Source organism: Populus trichocarpa, chromosome 6 (assembly GCF_000002775.5).
Source record: "Populus trichocarpa isolate Nisqually-1 chromosome 6, P.trichocarpa_v4.1, whole genome shotgun sequence".
NCBI classification, from domain to species: domain Eukaryota; kingdom Viridiplantae; phylum Streptophyta; class Magnoliopsida; order Malpighiales; family Salicaceae; genus Populus; species Populus trichocarpa.
Window position 1 is genome coordinate 7518563 of NC_037290.2, and position 20402 is coordinate 7538964.

General features: G+C 33.3%; 1 protein-coding gene across 3 annotated transcripts; it reads right to left on the reverse strand.

Annotated features, from left to right (window-relative positions):
- Positions 1 to 4871: 4871 nt before the first annotated feature.
- LOC7487306 (auxin transporter-like protein 2) lies at positions 4872 to 9179 on the reverse strand. Of its 3 annotated transcripts, none has more exons than XM_024604163.2 (8): positions 8649 to 9179; positions 7926 to 8143; positions 7632 to 7817; positions 7371 to 7483; positions 6971 to 7252; positions 6223 to 6430; positions 5852 to 6109; positions 4872 to 5386 (listed from the first exon to the last, which is right to left on the reverse strand). In XM_024604163.2, the coding sequence occupies exons 2-8, from the start codon at positions 8097 to 8099 to the stop codon at positions 5165 to 5167; spliced, it is 1443 nt and encodes a 480-aa protein (XP_024459931.2). In that variant the 5' UTR covers positions 8100 to 8143; positions 8649 to 9179; the 3' UTR covers positions 4872 to 5164. The 3 variants fall into 3 exon arrangements, with proteins under 3 accessions (XP_024459931.2, XP_002309128.2, XP_052309937.1); XM_002309092.4 differs by having other exon boundaries at positions 8391 to 9179; XM_052453977.1 differs by lacking the exon at positions 8649 to 9179 and adding an exon at positions 8241 to 8260.
- Positions 9180 to 20402: the final 11223 nt, after the last annotated feature.

A 20402-nucleotide genomic window follows, 5' to 3' on the forward strand; every position in this document is an offset into this window, starting at 1 on the left:
CTCTTTCACTTTGTCCTTAATAACTTCTCTTTCTCTTCATTGCAAATTTTTCCTTGTCTCCTTGTCTTCTAGCCCTCTTTTTCTCCACTCACCATCACCACTCACGCTCCAATAACTCTCATTTAAAAATTTTAGGTTAACACTCAATCTCACTCTTAATTTTATAGAATTTATTATGATTTGGTGATTATATTGGGATTTATTTTTTATGTTAGGGTTTAGTTGAACCACAATAATGATGTGAGAAAAAAGCTATACTATGAGAAAAAATAAGAGAAATTACAATGCAATTTTAAGAAGAATTTAGATGCTAAATACATTTTTTCCTATTTTTATTATATATATATAGGTCAATTTTTTTGTTGTATAAAACAAGATAACGGAAGTATGTATCATATTAGAAAAAATAAAAACTGAGAAAGTTAAATAAGTAGAATTGAAGTGAGGTACTACAATAGAAATACTAGATAGTTGGCCTGCGCTTCGCCGCAGACCAGGAAAAAAATTTTTGCAGCATAAAAAACAATGCTCATGTGTTGTCATTATATTTCTAAAAACAAAAAATATGCAACTCGACATCATAAAAAAAGAATTGAAAAAATAAAGATCAGAATGAAAATGTAGAAAGATGAAATTAGAAAAAAAAATGAAAAACAATTCTTAAAAAACAAAGCACCAGCAAAACCGAGAGAGATTATCAAAACTTGGATCATCCGGACAAACCTCCTACCTAGATCTCGAGATAGGGATAACTTAATTGAAATTAAAACCAAAGAAAGTAATGAAGTTTATTTTTCAAAACGAATAACTTCGAGGAAAGAAAACGATGTCAACCCCGTGTTAACTTTTCAAACCCATGATCCTAACTAGTGACTAAACTAAAAGCACAACATCTGGAAAGCCATCATTTTAAAACCTTGTTCGACCTAACGAGTTGACCTGTGACCTAGATGACTAATGGCTTAGACCAAGCTCGATTTCAAAAGAAATTTAGGGAGAATTGATCCAATATAAGGTGGTCAAAGACCCAAGTTGACCCATGTCCTAACTAACCTGGGGCAAATCTAGTCAAAACCCGTTTACTATTTTTTTTTTCTTTTAAATAGTATCATTTTACTTTTTTATAAAACAAAAGGATTTGGCTAACTTGGGTTCACTCATGTCAACCCACTTGAACCGTGACACAATATTTGTTCTGAATTGATTACTGGGTAGTGCCTAAAAACAATAGGAAAAACCAAGAAGACCAAATCCCAATAAATCAAATGTCTAATGATGAAATAAAAAGAAATTCAATGATAAAGAAATAGTAATTAATAGAATAAAGACCTTATTCGAAAAGAAGAAGAAAAAAGACAACCTAAAATTTTGAATCGAAGGGCAAAATTGAAAAACAAATTAACAAGTGAATCCAAAAAATAATAAAAATCAAAAGAATGAGGACCAAATTAAAAAAAAGTAAAAAATCAAAATTATAGATCTAAAGATGAAATTGAAAAACAAATTAAAATCTGATAAAAGGGGAAAGAATCAAAATTAAAAATCAAAATATTAAGGGTCAAACCTTAAATATCATCAAATCTTGAATTGAAGATAAAAATTAAATTCACAAACGAACCCAAAACAAAAATAAAAATAAAAAGGATGGGAACAAATATGAAAGAATTAAAAATAAATTAAAATTTGATAAAAAAGACAAGAATGTAAATTAGAAATCAAAACATTAAGGGTTAAACCCGAAACATCATAAAATAAAATGACAAATTTGATATAAAAACCAAATGCCAATGGATGAAAAATTGAAAAAAATAAATAATTGAAATTTGATACAATTAAAAGAATGAGGATCAAATATGATAAAATTAACAAATAACACACTCTTTTCAATTTTTTACAAGGGAAACGTGTTTTTCAAGGTTAATGAGAGAGAAAAGAGAGGGAAAGAAAAAACTTTGTCGAAGCTCTACCGTGCATGGGGAGGCTGCACATACCTCACTACCATTGAAAGGGCGGCGAGACGCATCAAACGCTGCCCTAAAATGTGGTGTTTGGCCAACGAAAAGAATCGCATACGCCAACAACTTTCTTTCTTTTAATTTAATTTATGCAAATATCAAAGTGTTCATTACCCCCACACAATATTAACGAAAAAAATATAATAAAAGACCAAAAAACCCTTCAATCTTAGATATAGATTATTTGACTCAAATAACACTTTAGTAATTACACTATGCCTAGAAGAATAAGAAACTGAATACACCCTTACCTTTTAAGGGTATTTCAAACATTACATGTACAAATAAAAGGTTAAAAGACTTCTTTACTCTTGAATACATCCTATAAGATTTAAATATTCAAGAGCAAAACAGTAATTTTACAGTTAAAATCTACGGGGAGTATTTGCACAGTGAAACTTTTCACTGGGTTTTTTTTAGGTTTTGTTATAAAAGGAGTAAAGGTTTAGGTATAAATATACCCTTTTCTCTTGAATGCAATTGCATCAAGGTTCAAGGCTCTTAACACCAGCCTGGCCCATGTATACATGATTTCTTATTTCTAACTTTCTAAGCCTAGTTTGATGTAACTGGTGACTGATGATTTATTGAGTCTAGACAGATTTTTGGGGTGGGCTGTACAGGCTAATTTCATACAGTCTTGAAATGTTCCTTCTAATGGTCTCTAGAGACATTTGGAGGTAAATTTTCTTGATCTCTCAAAAACCTAAAAGCATTAAAAAAAAAAAAAGGCAAGGAACCGCTGTGGAACTGAATGTTTGATAAAATCACCATAATCCCAGATTTCGTTTATGTTTGAAATCGAAAAATAAAAATAGAATTAAAAGTATCTGCTACAAATTACCGCACAGAGGGAAAAAAACCTTTGAAAACTGAATTCCATTTATATTGCTGGGCTCAACGTCGTTTAGATATTTAAAAAATCATTAAGAGTAGCATGTTCCTATTCTTAAAAACCATAATTTATAATCTATACTCTGTTATGATGCTTATTTCCACATGCATGTGTGCCCGCTCTTCTAACAAAAGAGCTATCCTGCTAGCTGCACCACCTGATCTTATGTTCATCTGCCATGATTTGTATTCTGTAAGTGCTTTCTTCACCACGATGCTTATTTCTCAAGTGTTCTTGTGTATTAGAATATAGAAAAGGGTGTCATCAACTTGCAAGTTTCTTGCAAGTGCAGATTCTGACAGTGGGGACCTCGTCAATTAGATTGATGCAACTTCTTGCAACGGTAACTGTAAGAATCTTAGCAACATTAATCTCTGCTATATATTATATTAACAGAAGCTACCTTGTTGAGGAAGACTAAGCTTTTTGAAGGAATCAAGAAAGGAGTACATTGTTCTAATGATAACTATATTCCTGCAATAACAATTGGGAATATATTTGTTTGCAAGTCTCCAATGAATTTAGTGATGATGAACACATCTCGAGCTATGAACAAAAGTATATGTCACAAAACTGAATCTTTGGCTCAATAATTTTGATGATGTACGGGTCCCTTGTTGACTCAAATATCGCATAATTGTTTTTCCCAAGTTGGAAGTGATAACACATGCCCATCAATCCCAATTATGAAGGAATCACAAGACTAATCTTACCGAGTGATTGATTTCATTTCACTATCTTATCTCCCTAACTAGTTTAAAGGGTATTTAAAAATATTGTAGCAATTAATTTTAAAATTATTTTTATTTTTTAATTTTTTTAAAATTATTTTTAACATCAGCACATCAAAACAATAAAAAAACATTAAAAAAAATAATTTCAAAAAAAATCAAATTTCAAAAAAACTACACATTTGACGTGAAACATCAATTGTTGTATATGGATCCCAAAAACTATTTCTCTTTGGAAAAATTCTAAAATACTAATTTCCTTGCAAAAATCCAATCCCTTTACCTCGTATAAACTGTTTGTCCCTAATATAGTTTTTTTTTTTTTTCAAAATACTCAATGGATTCAATTTATTAAAACTATCATCAGAATCAATCATGAATTGGAATATTCGGTTTCAACAAATACAATTCCTTTTGATTTTTTTGTTCTTTTTTTACTACAAATATCCGCATCTACGATGACTTCTGAACTCTAAAGAGAAGGTTAGGATTACCAACTAAATTGATAAAATGGTTGAAGTCCAAGAGTCTAGCCGAAGGGAGAAATTAAGCTCCGTGATCTTACCAAACCTGATTGCCATAGGCCCAGCTATGACGTCTAAAATCTTGACTAATGCCTAACAAGAAGGAAAGGAAAGCTTAGGCAAATCGTGGCGTAGATGACGATTAAGAAAAATTAAAGAGCTTGCAGTAGTCATCATTCAGCACAGTTAAAGGAGGAGACACTAACACGCTTTTTGTTTAACTTCAAGAAACAGCAAGACGACACCGTGCTGCTGCTGGGTGCGTGTGAAAGCCAGAAAAAAATATTTATTAAAGGAAGGCCTCGTACTTGTAAGCTTGATTGATGGGAAATCAATTATGGGTTATGATTAATCAAGCAAGAAAAGCATGTACGGTAAGGTTCGTGTATGACTTCACATGTGAATTTAAGAGGAAAATATTTAGGAGTGAAGACTGGCACGTGACAAACACATGAGCCAACGTGTAACCCATGTGGATGTGGAGGTGGCCCACGGCCCCCTCTCTAAACAGAATCTAAGGTCAAAAGAGTCCATATTAGGACATGTCTACATTTGACCCTTAGGACCAAACCCAAACCTTTGTAGCCATTTTTACAAGGTTAATTAATAATGTGCTTAGTAATAATGGCATTACAACCAAGGAGGAGAAATATTTATAATAATAATATCCCCAACAAAAGAGAGGTCAGAAAGAATGGGGGGAAAAAGAAGAAAACTGAACATATATTTATATGATTTAATTAACTAGCCTATGCCTTTAAGGGGCAAAGGAATCATCAGAATCCATCACACAATTTTATCAACTAATTTAAGTAAAACCAAAAAGAAAAGAAAAGAAAAGAAAAAGAAGCAAAACGCAGCACAACATCACATGTAGGAGAGATATTACTACTTCCCCTTTGTATGATACAAAATATGGGGGGAGAGAAAAAACAGAAAATATTCTTTTCTTAAGCTGAATCACGTGGATGATTTGTGCTATAAATGTAGTCAGCTCACTCAGCGATGGTGTGGCGGTGCTGCTGCTGGAGGTGCTGGTGGCTTGCATTGATAGCACTTGGCAAAGAGCCCAAATGTGTCTACTTGCCTAACAAAGTTTGTCATGCTAGCCCATCCACCGAACCCAAAACCAACCACCAGCACCCACACCACCACGAAGGCGTTTATAACATACATGGCTGTCCAGCTTGGCATAAAGGGAGGCGGCTTTTCTGCAGCATTCTGCAAGAGAAAACCCATGTCAAACAAATTAGCAAGTGGTGAAGTTAGGCCAGCTAGATTTGTTGACGAGTGTTTCCCTTTTTTTTTTCCCGACAAAAATATGTAACTTCGGCCTATAATTGAAGGGAGGGAGGGAAGGTCAGGTCAGCCAGCTCATTTAGAACAGAGAACAACACACCAACTGTAGAATATAACTAAATGAAAACGACATGCCACCCATTCAATTCTTCTCGTAATATTTCCAAATCCAAGCCTTGAATGCTCTCTTGTACATTTCCTGCACCCTCTCTCCCTTCTCTCTCTCTCCAGTCTCCACTCAGTTGGGACGCTGTCACCGTCGAATATGGGATTCCCCATCAAAACGCGGAGTGTCCACTCACTCTACTATGACCAAAACACCCCTAAAAGATGAAGATAATTGCAACTTTCTATCAGCTAAAAAACGACAAGCAGCAGCATTTTTACCTGTCTGGCAGAGGCTTTTCTGTAAGTGAGCATGTGGGCTAAAGATGGGATGATGTAAACCGTGAAGCTAACCAGAAGAGCACCAACGGCTGAGTTGATAGGTCCAAAGAAAGGGAATATTATAGCTAAAAACCATATCGGAACCACCACCGGTAGCCTTGCAAGTGCCCTCAAGCAAATGCTCCTTGTGTCATGCATCCCTATTACCTTCTCCCACACAAAGTACAATGGCGTACACGCAAACCCAAATGTGATGAACTGCGCCATTCAACAAAACCAAACTCTCAGTCAAATTCCATTAAAAAGCACAAATATAGATTCTTTCAGCGGCAATCAAGTAGTCCGATCAACGCAGCAAGAATTAAACAGACCTGGTGGATAAGCATGAGGATAACGGCGGCATCACGGAATCCATTCTTGGGGAGGAGAGAAAAGGCATTGGCATGGTTGAGGAGCTCGTCACCAAAGGCCCAATAGACGGCGGAAGCTGACGGAATTGTCAGTGTGAACACGTAGAGAGTAGCTAACAAGTAAATACACTTGAACTTTTGCGGCTTCCACATGGCATGCATAATTTCCCTGTAAAATTAAAGTGTGATCAATTCCACATTTAATATAATGATATTAAAAACTAATTTAAAAAAATAATAAAAAAGACTACCTAATTCCGACAACAACCATCGCTGGCAACAGTAATTAAGCTTCTAAAACCTAATTACACATGTATACTGTTAAATGACTCAATTGACCTCATGTAAACAACATTGGATTCTCATTCTCTAGTTTCCTGCGACGCTCCAATAAGTAAATCGATAAGCTTTTGAGCCCATTCATGATTAGGAAACTATGCGAAAGCTAGGCTAGGTAAAGACAAAATAAGAGGAGATTTAAAGGTCAGGAGCACAGTGAAACAAGAGCAGAGGACCATTTTACTGTTCATTTCAATTCTCTTCTTGAGAAATGGAAAGGGAACAAAAAAAAATTGCATGATTTTGCCTGTGGGTCTCGAACCCAACATTACCGGCAAAAGCTGCAAACAGAAGCCGTGTAGATACTAGACACGAAGGAAAGAAGAGGAGGATAATATAATCTTTTAAGAAAAAATCGAAAAAAGCTTACACAGTGACAGCATGTCCACCAAAGGTGTAGAGGATGTTGGTGGCTCCGGTGAAGTAAAGCACTAACTTTGTAGGAGCAGAATGTTTCACTCCTTCACCTTGGCCATGAACAAAAGCTGCTATGGCCATGTACCAGGCAGTGTATGTGGTCATACCAAGACCAAGAAAAGACCAAATACGGTAGTTGTGAAAAGAGGGTATGAAAACTGTGGTGGCACAACAAGCTCCAAAAATGTAAGTCCAAGTCCTCTTGTCCAAGTGGTCATTGATGTAGTAAATATTACTGTTCTCGTCAAGAAAAAAACAAGAAACAGTTAAAAATCAAACAAGAAAGACATCAGACTCTTTTTTTTCTATTTCTAATTGAAGACGAAAATAGAAAACCATCGTGAAGCTCTTACCTTGCACAAGCAATAAGTTGAATTACAGATCCAAATAGTAAGAAAGTACAGTTGAAAGCAAGTCCTACTGCCTTCCAGTATGGACCCAGTAACCCATCAAGCACTTCAAACCACTGAAATCCAGAAAAGTAATCTTTCTTTTAATTACATTAAACACAAAATTAAAAGATGATTTAACTTGTTACTGTAATTCAAGATATTCTGGCATTGAAGATTAGGCATTGGTGGTGGCGGCGGCAGTTTTGAGAAGCAAAAACAAACCTGAATGACATGGTTCTTGAAGCTAACGTTCTCTTTCGCCTTTCTGCTTCTGTACTCAATGTAAAGCACACTTATAAGGTAAGCTGTCCAGCTTCCTAAGAGTCCATAGAATATCTGAAGCAATATCCCTGATAGCATACCAAGCTGAGAGAAAGAGTACGGTAGTGTCAACAGCACTTGTGCCACCTGTAACAGAAATCATCAAAGTTAATTACTTCTTCTTTTTTGCAACGAGAAGTCATTGAACCAAAAAATGTGGAGCTTCTTGAAAATGGGTTTAGAGGGATACAGTACTTGATTAGAAGCACAGCTGAACCAGGCATCCCAGGCAGAACCACCATGCCAAAGAACACTCTTGACACTAAAAATGGAGTGGTTCTCTTCTTTCTCTTCTTCTTTGCCCTCGTGTTGATCTGTCTCGCTATAGTTGGATACTATTGCTTCTTCTGCTTGCTTCTGAGACAACATTGTCTTCGTTTTTTTACTAAAAGCAACGTCTAAATCCGGTAAATCTGAAACATATAAAAGACAGAAAATGAGACAAAATATATACTGCATAATCAAAAATAACGCAACCCCAGAAAACGAAAGCCAACAAGACTCTCCCACCTCTCAGATCCAAATAAAATCACAAAACTCCCTCTTCCAAACCTTTTAAAAAAACAGTGAAGTCACTTACAGTCTCCACCCCCACATAAACAAAAAGATCAGAGTTTTGAACTTATTTTTGTCCATGAATACTCCACTTTCAAAACTAACCTTGTTTTTGAAATGTATCTTTCGAGTTGGGAAAAAAGAAAGAAGAATCGCTCTCCTCTATGACCCAAAAATGACTTGTTGATTTGTATTCAAACCCTCCCTAGCTGTTATGTCCTTCGCTTGACTTTGATTTGTCACCTTTACCTAGTTTTCAGAATGGAAAGCAAATAACAAGCACGCTGGCAGAAGGGAGGTACAGCCACAGTTTTGTGAGAGTTTTTAAGATTTCTCTACGTTCCAGGACCCAGACTTAAATACCTGCAGCCTGAGCATCCCAAGAAAAAAAAATCTCCAGCTACGGATCTCTTTAGTAAAAGCTCCACTTTAATGCGCCACCAATCTGAATAGACAAAAGGAGCAGAGCCGAACTTCAAAGACGGCGAGACCTCAAAAGCAGGAAAAGGATGCACTAATAATAATCAATGGTTTTTGCAGATGATGAAGAAAAGGACCCTTTCTACTCCTATCCTATTCTCACTTAACAACCAAAATATAAATGCTCTCACTCACTGCTCCAGCCTGAACTATAGTACTGCCTGCTTGCTACTGTTCTAGCTGTATTACAGTTAGTTTTATTTAAAAAAAAAATGGCTTTGAAATTCCTCACTTTCACTCTTTAAAAAAAGGTGGAAATGAACCCCAAAATCCCTTGTTGTATTCCAATTCCACTCTTGATTCGATTCTTTGTCAGTCTTCGTTTTGGTGTTTGTGTGTGAGAGAAGAGAATTTAGAGATCTAGGCGATGGGGACTTCGTTCTCATCACTTGCCAAGGACTGAACCTCCATGGACCTTCCTTTTTATAAGCACCCCAAAATCAAAATTAAGTCCATTTTTTGTTTTCTTTACTTTATATTAAAGTTACTACTACTATATACCACTAGTATTAACATTGCAGGGCTATAATTTCTAGCCTAAGAACCTGTTTCCCAGCCTTTAATTTTTTCAAGGGTTATTTATATTTTTCGAACCTGTTTTGTAGCACACTTAAAAACAAGTAATATTATAGTGTTAAAAAGTATAGAATTATTTTATTAGTTATTTTCTAGAATTTATTTTTAAAAAAATAAAAATATATAACTACAAAAGATAGATTAGGGATATTATCTCTTCTTTATATATATATTATTCAAAATGAATCCTAAAAAATAACTAATAAAGTTCTAAGGAGGCTATTTGGCATTGTGTTATAACATGCCTTTTAGTAATATTTTCGGCACGAAAAAACATTAAAATGATATTAATTTTTAATGTTTTTCAATAATTTTAACATATTGATGTTTAAAATAAAAAAAAAATCATTTTAATATATTTTTAAATAAAAAATATTTTTCATAACAATACCATATACGTGTAACATTTGGATAAAGAATATAATGCACTTAGGTGGTGTTTAGCCCCGCGTTTTAATAGAAGTTTTCAAAAAAATTGAAGTTTTTTTTCTTGTTGTAAGTTAATTTTTATATGTTTTTTTTATTTTTTATGTATTTATATCAAAAATAAATTTTAAAAAATAAAAATATATTATTTTATATTTTCAAGTAAAAATTATTTTAGAAACCAACCAAAGTGTACAAACACAGGTCCAATAATTCCATGCATTTGATTTCCCAATCAATTCCTTTTTCCACTTTTTTAAAACTCATTTATTAAACTAAAAAAGAATTATTAAATGTTAATTAATCGAGCTCCATCAAACTTCGTCCCTGTCCCCCAGATCAATACTCATATTATATTCACAAGCTATAACTACCATGCGACTAATGACCCCCACCTTTTTAAATAGCTAGTTACATTTACGTTTTTTTAAGTATCTTGAAATTATTTATAAATAAACAGATCATATGTTATATTTTAAGTATCACATGCTACACTGTATATTAATTATTCCTTGAGATTAAATTATGAGAAGCTAGGTTGTGATTTTTTTTCTTCTTCAATTATGATATAAATAACTAATCTCTCACCAATTATTTTATTTAAGAACGAGTTATTGGTTGAATAAGTTAACTTAAATTGATTTGAGTCATTTAAAATAATATTAATTTATTTTAAAAAAAAATTATAATAAAATAATTTTTAATTTTTTTTATCAATCGACTAACAGGTCGATCAAAAGGGATAAATAAATGTTAATTTTCACGTGTCAAGACTACCAAGACACCATGCAACTGCTCACACCAAAGTAATATGAAATTGGCGCAGCCGCAACCGCACGAGTATGATTCCTTGTAACCAGAGATGGCTCAAGCCGAGCCACGATGACCCGCAAAAATACTTTGGGCACGCCATAAAAGAAAAACACGCGCGCAATGAACCACTCTAACCCTACTTGCCGCCGGCTCATCATAGGCGAATGCCTTCTTATTCAACGGCTCAGGGTGGCCCATCATAACCACTGTTGTATTTCTTAATAATTCAACTTTTTTGTTTTTGTCAGAAAAAATAATTTATAGAACCTTTTCTCACCTAAGAGAAATATTGTTTTTCTTATCATAGTTTTTTTTCCGAATATCTTTTTGAATTTTTACGCTTTATTGATGGACCCATAAATTAAGGAACTTCTTCCTTTACTTTACTTTTTTTTTTTTTTCAATTCAAGCATATGTAGTCATTAATTTAGAGTGATTTTAGCTAAATATTTAGGGAAGAGATTTTAGTTAAATACACTAACAATAATAATGTTTTATTTGATTATTAAATTGAGTAAGTGATTGTATAGCAATATGAGATCGGTAAGACCCTTAAATTATGCCAAAAAATTTCCCTTTTTTTATAATTGTTTATATATATTATCCTATTTAATTTAGTATGTTTTTGTATTTAATTAAAAACTCTTTTGTTTTTTTTTATATATATTTTTAAATTGTGCACGAGTAGGGTTTATATAAACCCTTTTTGTATAACAATTTTTGTTAAATTTTTTATCTTTTATTGATGTAGTTTCCGTCTGTGATAAAGAACACTAGTACTACTTCCAAAAGTTGATAAAGAAATATTTTCTGACATTTTAAAAATAATTTGTTTTCTACGGTAAATTCCTTCTTCGTGATTAATACATTTAGATTTCATCATATAATTTCTATATCATCGAGAGTTGATGAGATGCAAACACAAGCAATTTATATAGTTAATTTGGAGTAAACTAAGCATCCTTGATTTCTTAATGAGAAAACAATTTTATTTATTTATTTATTCCAATGACGATATAATCGAGCATGGTGCAATTTCGTATAATTAAGACCTCACAAATACTCTACTCTTTGACTATCCTAAGAGGCAAAGACAGATTCTTTGGCTAAGAGATCATGGAAACGATAAGCATTAGTCCTAAACAAACTCAAGCTGTGTCAGCAGCGGAAACCAATGAGGAGGTGGTGGTGGTGTGTGGTGGTGGTGGTGGTGGTGGAGCCAGCAAGCCACCATGGTCCTGTGCTTAAGGAAGTACATGTAAAATGGGAAATGTGTTACTCATATTCCTTGCAAAATCCACACGTTGCCCCGTTCAAACGGGGATTTGTCGGCTTGGTTGAGGGTTCCAATCTTGGCCCGCTTCCCAGCCAAACGCAGCCGATTCCACTTCAGTTTCTTTTTTCCCATAATTACCCTATGCTTCTTTCTCTAATTATTCCATATTAGAGGGGAAAAAAATTGACTAATAAAGTGCACATGGTGAGGTGGTGGCAACCAATGAAAGAAAGCCGCTTCGATTTTGTCATACTATAAAACATTAGGGTTTTTTTTTTAAAAAAAAAAAGAAAAAAACTTTGTGGCTTAGTGGGAGAAGTAATGATTAGTGAATGGATTTTGAGGCCCCCTTTTGGTCTTTTCCACGAGAATCAATTTTCGGAATATGTTCCGCCCATGCCCCTCACATGGCCCCCCTCCTTAATCTCCATCTTTCACTTACTCCGTAGTTAATTGACTATATTGGTTTTTTATGCTTAGACCATGAGAACGAGTCAATTTTATTTTAATATTAAAAAAATATTTAGACAATATTAATGTTTTTAAATAAAAAAAAACATGAGAATTTTTTTTTTTACAATACTTAACTATAAAAAATAAGTTATTAATATCATACTCAGAAGAAAAAAACATTTGTTGGAGGATTAATGTCACTCCACCATGAACATTTCTCCACCATCAGAAAGAACTTACTTATATGGTTCTAACACTATTGCGAAATGATATATTACGACATTGAAAGAGGTTGCATGCGCCGTCAGAGTAACGACCTGAATAGCAAACTAAATAAAACAACAATGATCAAATATGATAGGAAAAAAATTGAAGGAGTATGAAATTGTAAAAAAAATAATTTTAAAAATTATCTCAAATAAAACAAATACCGATCAAAATAATTGGAACCAAATTTGACAGATGAAAAAAATTGGATGATGAAAATTTTTAAAAAACTCAATTTTATAAATTAGTTTAAATAAAATATATAGTAATCAAAAGAACATAGACCAAATTCGATAGATAAAAAAATTGAAAGATGATAAAATTAATTTTTTATATAAATTATTTTAAATAAAATAAATAATAGTCAAGGGAACATGAATTAAATCTAAAGAAAAAAAAACAAATCAAAGGATTGCTTTGAAATTTTTTAGGGTCATGCGTGAAAATCAAGGAGGAGAGAGAAATAAAAGGGAAAAAAAAAGGTTGTCGATACCAAACTAAAGGTCAGTAAGCCACTCATGTCGCTTAAGGATGGAGAGGTCGCCGAGATGATTTAAACACTGCCCTGAAAGCTACTGTTTGGCCACCAAACACCTCCTGCCCAAATGGCGTGGCCACAACCCACACTCTGATGCGTGTAATGCACGTGTTAATTATTTTTTTAAAAATAATTTTTATATTTAATAAATTACCCTCTAATCAACTTGAGTATAACAAAAAAAACCAAGATGATAATATGAAAAAGCTTTTGGATGCAAGTTAAAGAAACTTTGTTTTTAATAAGGGTGAGCAAAAAAACCGGAAAACCGATTAAACCGAGAAAACCGGGAAAAAAATAACAGAAAAAACCGAACCGAAAAAAAAAACCGATTAAACCGATTAAATTTTTAAAAAACCCGGCCAGTTCGGTTCGATTTCGGTTTTATAACCAAAAAACCAAAAAAACCGAACCGAACCGAAACCGACAAAAAACCGGAAAAAAACGAGCCAAAACCGAGCCAAACCGAAAAAACTGAGCCAAACCGGAAAAAACCGAGCCAAAACCGGAAAAACCGAGCCAAACCGGTTTGAACCGGTTTTTGCCCTAAAAAACCGAACCGAACCGAAACCGGTCGGTTTGAACCGGTTTCGGTTCGGTTTCGGTTTTTTTTTCAAAAAAAAAATAATTTCGGTTTGGTTACTTTTTTTGATAAAAACCGAACCGAGCCGAAAATGATCACCCCTAGTTTTTAAGGGTAACATAGTTATTCGATTGTGCTTTGAAAAGTAAAATTACAAAAAAGCTCATGGATATCAGTTTATTTTTTTATTATTATTTTTTTTTAAGGGTTGTTTAATCATTTTACTATGCTTAAAAAATATTAAAAGATTGATTTGTTTGCTATCAATATAATAATGACTAATGAACCCTTGCAAAAATATCGTATTATCTCAGTAACTAGTTTATTTTTTATTTTTTTAAATGATAAAATGATCATTATACTGTTCCAATCAACAATGCATTGTGTCTTTGTTTACCATGAAAGATTAAACCCTATTAGTTTTTTTTTATAATTTTTAATACTAGTATTATTTTCATTTTTCTATAAATATATTTAGGGAAAAGAAAAAACAAACAATGGAGAACAAAAAATTTGAATATGGTATAATGACTGTGTATTTCCAGCAAAATATTGGAAACGCGGTCATGTCCAAATTTGGTAGCCGTAGGCTAGGAAGTGGCATGTCTCTTGGTGTTACACGCATTGTTTGGCTTTGTTTTCTTCATTATTAGAATATCCACTCATTTTATATTGACTAGTGACCATATATATTGTCACCATTCACGATTTATGTGCCTTTTCACATCAAACCGCACCGCACCGCACCCATAGGTGTTCTTTAAACTTGGTAATTGGTGCCTGGTGGGCAATTTGATTCAGTGTTAGTGCAACAGTGCTAAATCCCTCAAGTTTTAATCATTTAATTCTTGGTTCAAGATTTGCTAGTAAACTCCTGTTTTTAATATTTCAAGGTTTGAGTATAATTACTAGCTAGGTTAAAGGACTTATTATGACCACCTCAATATTCTTGTAACAAATTAATGCAGTCAGGTCATGATCAACGTACAAATCTCGGGCACTTGGCATTAATTAAATGAAATAAACCTCTTCATGGGAGTTAATTATGTAATCATGAAATAGTTAGTGGATCTTTTGCACGATACCTCCAGGGAGGCCATGCTTTTTGGATAAAAACGCATTTCTAAAACAGTGGAATCTTTAAATTAATGTCGTGGATAGCAAGAGGACCGGGTGCATGGGGGCCAGTTCATCAACTCAGACGGAAAATACCTTTTCATGAGTTTAGAGCTGATGATGCACTGAGGAGGTACTCGATGCCTCCACTCACTTGAACCTTTCGCTTGAATGGATGGTCATGTAGGGTCTCGCCATGTATAACCCTTCATGGCATGGTTAGCTACTCCCTAGCTACCTTCATTGATTCTGTGTTTTTAGTAATCAGTTAATTAAAGTCATGAGACAATCATACCACGTCCAAGATCCCAAAGTTATTTTTATCTTTACATAATTGAAAAGCTTGGCCTCTTGATCAAGAGAAGTTGAGGATTGAAGCCTCGCCTGATCACCATCCATGCGCATATATGTCTTTTTGATATATATATATATATATATATATATATATATATAGAGAGAGAGAGAGAGAGAGAGAGAGAGAGAGGAGATAAACATTATCACCATGGTGCACTTTGCAGGACCATTGATCGATCTTGGTCCACATGAGTAAAACCTATAAGCTAACAGTAGTCCAGTTGCCGCGATTTCTTGGCGGGGCGCAGCTGACTGTGGTCCTGCAGCACCTCACGTGGTGGGTGATCAATTGATGAGAATAATAATCCGATCAATTTTGCAACTGAAAGAGAAGGTATACAATGACCCACATAGCAATCAAACACAATAGTGGACTAGTAGTTACTTGGATGTGATGTTTTTCTTGGTTAAAGTCTAGAATACCAGCCTTTTAAATTAAATTTGATTGTCTTTTAATATGTCATAGAATATAATATAAATCATATTAAAGTCAGAACCAAATTATTGCATTCTATCTAATTAAATTAATAAAATTTAGTATAAGGTATTTGTAATTAAATCCATGTATATTTTAAGAGACATGTTTTTTTTTTGCACAACCAATCCTCTTATCCCAGTATTGATAATCATAATTTGAATTGATTATTGAGATTTAACCAATAATATGATTTTTTTTATTGTGCTTATTTTTTCATGTATGTATATATATTGTGAGAAGAACATGTTGAAACTCTCAGGAAATTATCAAAAGATTGGTCGAGAAATGTCAAAATATATAAAATTAGAAAATTTGATCCTATTGACAAAGATAATTTAATTTTTGAGGAAGAAAATTCAAAATTATATGTTTAAGGATTCAATTTGATTTTTTCAAGGATTAATTGAATTTATAAAGGGTTTAATTGCAAGGAAAATTAATTCTTGAAGCTAATTTAGGATTTAATTAGAAGAAATAAAGGTCTGAGGGCCAAATTGCAAATTTTAAGAGTTAATTAGATTAAATCAGGGCTTAATTGCATAAATATTAAAGTTTGATGAGGAATTATGGATTTGATTGAAGAAATTCAAAACTAAGAACTAACTTGTAAAAGACGCAAGACTTTAGGATTTGAAATCAGTGAAATAAAAGGTCAAATTAAAAAAAATTAAAAGTTGAATGCTCAATTAAGGATCAATTTGCATAAATTCAAAATCAAGGACTAAGATGAAAAAGAGGCTAAATCAAGGGATTTTTTAAAAAACTTGGCAAGGGTGAAATTGAATTAATTCTTAAAATCAAAATCTTAATTAATGACCTGATTAAATAAATCAAAAATTGAGGATTGATTTTGAGAGAAGAGTTTCTAAACCTCGTTTGTTTTTTAAATGCCAAAACAACACTGTTTCATTTAAATGAAATGACTTGTTTTGTTAAAAATGACATTGTTTTGGTAATTAAGTGAATAAAAAAAGAAGAAGAAGGAGGAAAAGGAGGAGGAAACAACATTGTTTTATGTTACTGTGCACCATCTTCTTTCTCAACACTAGTTTTATAGATGGAAGAGAAGAGTTTTTTTCCTCTCTTTTTACTGTTTGTTTTTTGTCCCTCTCTCTCTCTCCTCTATGTTCCCCATACTATGATACAAAACACACCCCTTTTGTGGCCTTCCATTGTACCTCAAAAAGAGCAGAAAACTAGGTGCTTTGGCAACTCTGAACCCGTTGCAAAGTGACTCCAAATAACATTGCCAAGCCAGCCTTTTTTGGCATGTGTTTGGGCATGAGTAAGGTGGTCCAACATTCTCCTTACCCTTATAAATACCATCCTCGTGACAAATATTAGGAAGGTAGAAATGAAAGAAAAACAAAACCTTTTTTGCACTCATTTCTCTCTTACCAGGAATATTTTTTGCTCTAAAAAAAAACTCACCTTTCCATCAACCATAAACCCAACCTCTCTCTCTCTCATCTTAGCCAATGACCCTATTTGTTTTAGCTACACTAGAGACCCCTCAACAACCATCAATACCAGCAAATTCACCTCCATCCTCATTTGCAGCGGTTGCAAAACTCAATCCCAACAGTGTTTCAATGACTAGCCTTACTAATAACAACAACAATGTTTCTGTGACCAGTCTCACTAGTAGCAGCAACAATGTCATATATATATATATACTTTGAACATCAATACTCCACCTTCGACCACTGTTATTCCTCCTAGTCATCAATGCAAGCAACGCCACCGTGAGCTAGCACCGACACCAGTGACTAGCAATTCCCCATTCTAGGTAATCTTCTTATCCCTTGCCTAAAACCTTCAACATTTTTTTACTTGCATGCAGAACGTGAATAATTCATGTTCTATAAAAAGTAAATAATTAACATGGTCACTAGATCTAGCTTAATGACCATGTAATTTTTAGGTTGGACCTTCAACTCAGCCCACAAGACTAGGTTAGGTCCAACCTTATCCTAAAAAAAAAACTATTATGCTTTCAGTCGGCTCGACCAACTAGGCTGGGTTTGGGCTTCAGACCCAATCAACCCAACCCCTAGGCTAATGGTGTGTTTGGCAAACACACCTTTATGCTTTTCCTTTAGTTTTAAACTTGTCTTTATTTTAATATCTAGCTAAACAGGTCATTAAAAATTTCAAAATGTTTTGAAAAAACTCAATGACCATTTTGAATTTATTTTTGGGTCCATCACATGTTTTTTTCCAATAATTTTGCTTAATGTTGGGTTGTAAACTTATACTGTAAGATATGGACCAAGTATTAAAAATACCCAATTTTCTCTGAAATTTAAATTTTTTTTCATAAAAATACACTTTTAAATACTTATCACCCATATTCATCTATTTTCCCATGTAAACTAAAATATCATTGCTCTCTCTTTTTGTTATTTTCAAGAATTAAACTTTTTCATCTTCTAACCCATCCATCATATTAATTCCCTTCACATTATATTGATGCTTAGTTACAAACTTATCTATACATTAAAAACATTGACTCAATTGCCTTCTTTGTTCATAAAAAGTCTTAGTGTGTTTTGATCCTACTTTGGGATCTACCTTAGAAATATTAAGAGATTTTGTTGGCATATTACCGATGCTTTCCCTACTCTAAAAGAAAAATTTTGTTCTTAGTAGCACAACTTTGGCCATTTTTACTACTGTATAATTTGATTTCTCTTGCCATTTTGCATGCTTAAGAGCTTGCATCAATAAAATAAGTTTCATAATCTTAAGCATATGTCTTATGTCACCCTTCAATCCACTTAGAAAAGTTGAAATGTAATAAGATTCAGGTAATGATGGATCTAAAGCATTCATGAGGGACTTTAGTTCTTCGAATTTCTCCACATATTCCTTCATAATTTTGTCTTGCACTAGTCTGTTGAATTCCTCGACCACATCCTCTTTGCTGCCAAATCCCATACAAGTCCTTTACTTAATTCTTCCCAACCAACCAAATCCTCCCCTCCAAACAAAAATCCTTCATACCACACTTTTGTCTTGCCTTCCAAATATAAAGAAGCTATCTACACCCATTGCTGAACTGGAATGAAATTTAGCTTAAAGAATTTCCTATATTTCCCGAGCCGGTCCCTTGGATTCTCTACATTAAAACTCGACAATTCTACTTTAAGCAAGGTTACATTGTATCCTTTATTTTGGATTTCCTGACCTTCTATGCCTTTTTTTTTCTTTAATTATTTTTGTCATGAAAAAGATTTTATCAATATCTGTATTAATTCTTTCCTCTTTTTCAGCCTTCATTGCCCCTGATGATACTTTCATTGAAGCTATGATAAAATCCAGTTTTGAGTTGAATTGATCATTTTTATTGTGCTCGATCCTCTGCCATCGCATATAATTTCTCATGTAAGTGTTGTATTTGCTTATCTACCTTTCTATGGTATTCCTCCAAGTTCTTGATTTTGTTATACCCCACCATTGTAGCTATGGATCGATGCTCTGATATCAAATTGTTAAGTTTACTTCTTAATAATGGTGGTTTAAGAAGGAGATTAAGAGTGGGAAAAGAAGAATATTGAGAGGTATAACAAAATTAACTGTCAAAATAATGATTATTTGATTTCTTACTTCTCACGTTTCCTACGTTAGTATTAATACAACATGCAACCTTTAACTACCTAACAAACTATAATAGTTATTAACTAACAGCTAACCAACTAACTCTGCATGTGGCTTGTTCTTTACTAATTAACTAACTGCTCCTCTATTGTTATATTCTCACATGGAGAATTCTACTTCAATTGTTGCTTTTTTCTTGAGTTCAATACTTGCTTAATGGTTGAACGAAACATATTGACTAGATTCTGGTGTTTGTGTAGGGAGCTATTTTGCTGGGAGCATTGGTACTCAGATTGACATGATTGTAGCTACGATTACAAGACTGTAAATCGCGAAGCTATCACGAGAGAAAATCTTGTTAAACCATTTTCATTTGATGATAAGAATGAGAAAAAATGATTAGAAACAATGATCTTTAGGTTCGGTTTAGATTTCTTGAAAAAGGAAGAAATGTTAAGATGAGAGAGAAGTTGTCAGTCGAAGTGAGAGAGGTTTGATATGTAGTTAGCTAGGATTTTCAATTTATTATATATGAGGGTATTTTGTTCATTTCATAGATTTAAAAAAATTGTTGACCAATAATACAAACTATAAATTTTCAAAACTTGTGAAATTTTGATAAAACTATAAAATACTAGAAGTAATTTTCTCTATCAAGATTGATGATATCAATTGCAGATGAAGAAATTGATAGAATTACTTTTACTTTCAAGATTGAATTAGTGTCCTTTATTTTAAAAACTCGAAAGCCCAACCTTTACTTCTATTGTTTATTGCCTGTTAGCAAGAGAAAATTTAAAGACCATGCACTACCATAGCAACAATCAAATTCCAGCACACTAATAACATTTCTAGATCAAAAGTTTACTAACAAAGAGAATGCCAAGGCTAGAATACAAGATTAAATACAATGTTTTATATATAAAAAACAAAAAAAAACCAAAAACAGAGCCAAAATTTACAGTACCGCGAAAAGGGCCCTTCACCTTTGATTCTAGTCAGAGTTCGAACCCATAAAGTATAGTATAGCTTGTGAAGAAGTTGAATAATTATATGAAACAATGGAATTGGAACGTTCGAAAAATTTACAGAAACACCTGAGAAATAAATTTACAGAAACACGGATCGTTGTTGCATTCATTTTTCTCTTAAAAGGA

Excerpts from the sequence above, each read along its gene's own strand:
- LOC7487306 (XM_024604163.2), bottom strand. The coding sequence starts at position 8,099 with ATGTTGTCTCAGAAGCAAGCAGAAGAAGCAATAGTATCCAACTATAGC. Across the intron at positions 7,253-7,370 it reads CAACTTATTGCTTGTGCAAG|TAATATTTACTACATCAATG; the intron begins GTAAGAGCTTCA and ends TGACGAGAACAG. Across the intron at positions 6,431-6,970 it reads GGTGGACATGCTGTCACTGT|GGAAATTATGCATGCCATGT; the intron begins GTAAGCTTTTTT and ends TTAATTTTACAG.